Source organism: Brassica oleracea, chromosome C9, assembly GCF_000695525.1.
Source record: "Brassica oleracea var. oleracea cultivar TO1000 chromosome C9, BOL, whole genome shotgun sequence".
NCBI lineage: Eukaryota > Viridiplantae > Streptophyta > Magnoliopsida > Brassicales > Brassicaceae > Brassica > Brassica oleracea.
The window spans coordinates 27,278,018-27,282,381 of record NC_027756.1 but is presented as its reverse complement, the minus strand read 5'-3'; the positions used below and the strand labels follow the sequence as shown (position 1 = coordinate 27,282,381).

The 4,364-nt window shown below is 40.2% G+C and overlaps 1 protein-coding gene across 1 annotated transcript; it reads left to right on the top strand.

The window, feature by feature from the left end:
• Positions 1-3,186: 3,186 nt before the first annotated feature.
• Positions 3,187-4,364, top strand: LOC106315690 (nascent polypeptide-associated complex subunit alpha-like protein 4). The gene is made up of 4 exons (XM_013753490.1): positions 3,187-3,320; positions 3,400-3,484; positions 3,685-3,809; positions 3,897-4,364. Exons 1-4 carry the CDS (start codon positions 3,243-3,245, stop codon positions 4,251-4,253), a joined length of 645 nt encoding a protein of 214 aa, XP_013608944.1. The 5' UTR covers positions 3,187-3,242; the 3' UTR covers positions 4,254-4,364.

Here is a 4,364-nt window from a genome sequence, read left to right as displayed (position 1 = left end):
TGGGATTAAAAATAGATCCCGTTTCAAATTCTGATTGAACCTATTTCAGATGTGAAGAAATTTGTCAATAATTTTATTGATTAAAAAAATTTTGAGAGTTAAAAAAACAGAAAACAAAAGTTGAAGAGGTTGAGCCAGTAGATGTTAAAGATGTTTTGGTTTATTAAATGTTTGAATTGAAGGTTATACAATGTAATTTCCCTTTTCATAATTTTATCATTGAATTGTATAATATATGAATTAGCATAACTAAAAACAAAATTACTTTATAATATTTATTAAATAAAAATTATAAAATTGATACGGTATGTATTCTTTTTGAAAAATTATAAAATTGATACGTATTGCAACTGATCAGCTACCTCCCAAGGACGCAAAATGAGACCAAGCTCAGTTGAGAATTTGAAAAGTTAGGCCAAGCTTGTGGGTGTTCTATCATTGCAATCAGGTCTTTGCAATCGGTCCCAAATCTCTGACAGGTCGAGTTTGCATCATGCTCTCCATTGCCCATTGTAGTGCTTCCAGTTCCGAGTGTAGTGCTGTCTCACGCCTCCTTAAATTCCTTGTCCCCATGAGTTGAATCTTCCCCATGATATTCTTCCACACCCATCCCCATCCACTAAACTGAGCTGTGGAGGTCCATGAACCATCCACCATGCAAATATTACTCAAGCTTAAGGCATGTGTTTCTTCAGCAATATGTGCCTGCGAAGGAATCGGTATAGTTTCTCTCGCATTGTACCACGCTTGGCGTTCATTCTCTGCATATCTGACTAGTTCCAATGGGTCTCTGTCTATGCCTCTAAACAACTTATCATTTCTAGCTTTCCAGATGTACCAAATTATCCAAGGATAAGGGTCTCTATCATCTTCTGGCGCCATAATACTATTTTTGCTCCAAAAAAGATAGTCCATATTGGCATAAATACTTGGTAGAGGGAAGATTTGAGGGATCGAAGGTGTTGAAGATAATTCCCATGCTTGTATGGCCGGTGGACATTCAAAGATCGCATGAGTAACAGTCTCTTCTGGCTCTCCACTTCTTGGGCAATAATTATCGCATCGCATATTGCGACGTACCAGATTCCTCGTTACCACTATCTGTCCTGAGATTAGTTTCCAAATAAGATGACAAATATTTTGTGGCGCATTCATCTTCCAAGCAAAGGCTTGGAGTTTGGTTATGCTGGGTTGTAGAACTTCTTTATCCTCTTTATCTCTCATCAAATTTGTAGCAACCCAGTATCCAGACTTGACAGTATATTGACCATTCTTGGTGTAACTCCGGCAAAATGTATCACGTCGGTGAGTAGGGCTTATGGCCAGACTCTGGATTATCGGTATATCCTCGTGATCCACATATTGTTCCAATAATCGAGCATCCCAATCCTTTGATTCAAAATTAATAAGGCTGCTGACGGTCATCTTTGGGTTTACTACTGGGACCCGGGCGCGAGCCGGTCTTGCTGGCATCGAAGGAATCCAAGGATCCTCCCATACATTAATTTCATATCCTGAATGCACTTTGCTTCTGATACCCAAAACTAATAGCTTCCTCGCAGCTATAATACTCGTCCATACATACGATGGGGTATCCACTGCGCCAGTTCGCAATGGCGAACTCAGACGATAATATTTTCCCCGAAGAACTCTCGCCACTAATGAGTCTGGAAATTGAACAAGACGCCAAAGCTGTTTAGCCAAAAGAGCTAGATTGAATTCATGGATCATACGGAAGTCAATTCCTCCCTCCTCTCGCGGCGCACACATTTTTTCCCATTTTGCCCAGTGAATTCCTCTTTTTGGTGGATTCGAGCTCCACCAGAATTGGGCAATGGCACTTGCTAAGTTCTCACATATCTCCAAAGGAAGCAGGAAACTGGACATGACATAAGTCGGAAGAGCTAACAAGATAGACTTGATTAAAACTTCCTTTCCTCCCTTAGATAACCAACGACCAGTCCAACCATTCACTCTATGTAATAGTTTCTCTTTTAAGAAAGCAAATAGTTTACACTTTGATCCACTAATATCCTCTGCGATTCCTAAGTAGGAACCCATCCCGCCTTCGTTTTGAATACCAAGTGTATTTTTGATCTGCTGTCGATCATTCGCTGGAATCCTTTTACCAAAGAGTAATGAGGATTTATCAAAATTAATACATTGGCCTTATGCTTTTCCATATTTCCTGACTACTTTCATAACTTCTTCACATTCACACAGAAGAAAAGGCTATCATCAGCAAAGAGAAGGTGAGATACCTGAGGGCTAGCGCGTGCGACTCGCATCCCCGTTATCTTCCCTTGATTCTCTGCTTGATTAAGATGGCTAACGAGCACTTCCGTACATAGAATAAATATGAAAGGAGACAAAGGATCTCCTTGACGTAAACCTCTTCCATGAACAATGTTTCCCCTTGGTTCTCCATTCATGAGGATTTTATACTTGACCGAGGTGATGCATCTCATAATCCAGTCAATCCATATCTCAGAAAAACCCATCTTTCTCATGACTTCCTCAATGAATGACCATTACATCCTATCGTATGCTCATATCCGTTTTTATGGCCATTCTCTTTACCCGTCCTCCCGGTTTGGTTCTCAATGCGTGAAACATCTCCTGAGCTATCATGATATTATCTGTAATCTGTCTACCAGCAACAAAGGCTGATTGAGTCTCAGATATCCGCTGTGGAAGAACCTTCTTCAATCTTTGGCATAAGACCTTAGATATTATCTTATAACTGACATTGCATAGACTGATAGGTCTAAACTTTGTCATTTCATTTGGTTTCGTTGTCTTCGGGATTAAGCAGATGTTCATGTCATTCAGTCCCTGCACCATTGATCCCTCAAAAAGGAATTGATTGTACGAGTTAAATCATTTTTGACAATATCCCAAAACTTCTGATAGAAAAGAGCTGTCATTCCATCAGGTCCTGAAGTTTTTTTAGGTGCATAGCGAACAAAGCTGATTTGACCTTCCAATAAGTTACCGGAGCTGTAAGATCTTCATTTATTGCTGCAGTAATAGTCGTCGATACCTGACGAAAACAAATATTGTCGACTTATATTTAATGTATACAGGTTACATTATTCGTTTGGGCCCATTTAATTAAACCGGGCTTAATTTAGGGTAAGGCCCAAGCAGTTGTTTACGCCTCTCAATATCTAAGGTCACGCTGCGCTGTTCTAAGGGTTTCGTTCGTTACGAAGGAAGAAGAAGATAAGAGGTTGAAGAAGATGCCAGGCCCAGTCATTGAAGAAGTTAACACTGAGGAGCAGTTGATCGATGCCATCAAAGAGCAAATGAAGCTCCAGGTTCGTTTTCTTCTCTTTCTCTCTATTGAGGAGCTGTTTCAATTTCTCGTTGTTTGACGATTGATTTTGGGTGGAGTAGAACGACAATGATGTCGTTGTTGAGGATGTGAAAGATGGAGAGGAAGAAGATGATATTGATGACGACGAAGACGATAACGTCGATGGTATATTCCTCTTTTCTAGATTTGATTCTCTTCGTTGTGTGTATTAGTGATTGAATCTGTTCTGTTTCTCGGTTGTTGAGTGATAGAATCTTTGTTAGTCTCTTCATTACTGCTTCACAAGGCTTGCTGGTTATGCGTTGTATTACATTTCTTTGGACTTACAATGATAAAGAGTTTGGCTTATGTTGTTGTGTGTGAAGGAGCTGGTCAGAATGAGAGCTCAAAGCAAAGTAGAAGCGAGAAGAAAAGCCGCAAAGCAATGCTGAAACTTGGAATGAAACCTGTCACTGATGTTAGCAGAGTCACAATCAAGAGATCAAAGAACGTAAGAACACACGCCTTTATTGACATTTTTCAAATATTTTTTGTACATCAATGTTTTTGATTCTGTGTGTTCTTGCATATACCTCAGGTTTTGTTTGTCATCTCGAAGCCAGATGTGTTCAAGAGTCCCAACTCTGAGACCTATGTGATATTCGGTGAGGCCAAGATTGATGATATGAGCTCTCAGCTACAAGCCCAAGCTGCTCAGAGGTTCAAGATGCCTGATGTTGCGTCTATGATCCCCAACGCTGATGCCTCTGAAGCAGTCACTGTTGCACAAGAGGAGGAAGATGATGATGATGATGATGTTGATGAGACTGGTGTTGAAGCTAAGGACATTGATCTTGTGATGACTCAAGCTGGTGTCTCAAAGGCCAAAGCCGTTAAGGCTCTTAAGACTAATGATGGAGATATCGTTTCCGCCATTATGGAACTCACGACATAGGTTGAGTTTCAAGGACCCGCGTTGGTCCTCTTTTGTAGTTCACATGCATTTCCGAAGCATTTTTCTTGAACATTATTTGTATTTCCCCACTTTTAAGGCTTATTTTTTCCC

Coding starts and splice junctions, on each gene's coding strand:
- LOC106315690 (XM_013753490.1), top strand. CDS start 3,243: ATGCCAGGCCCAGTCATTGAAGAAGTTAACACTGAGGAGCAGTTGATC. Junction 3,321..3,399: donor AAGAGCAAATGAAGCTCCAG/GTTCGTTTTCTT, acceptor TGGGTGGAGTAG/AACGACAATGATGTCGTTGT. Junction 3,485..3,684: donor CGAAGACGATAACGTCGATG/GTATATTCCTCT, acceptor TTGTGTGTGAAG/GAGCTGGTCAGAATGAGAGC.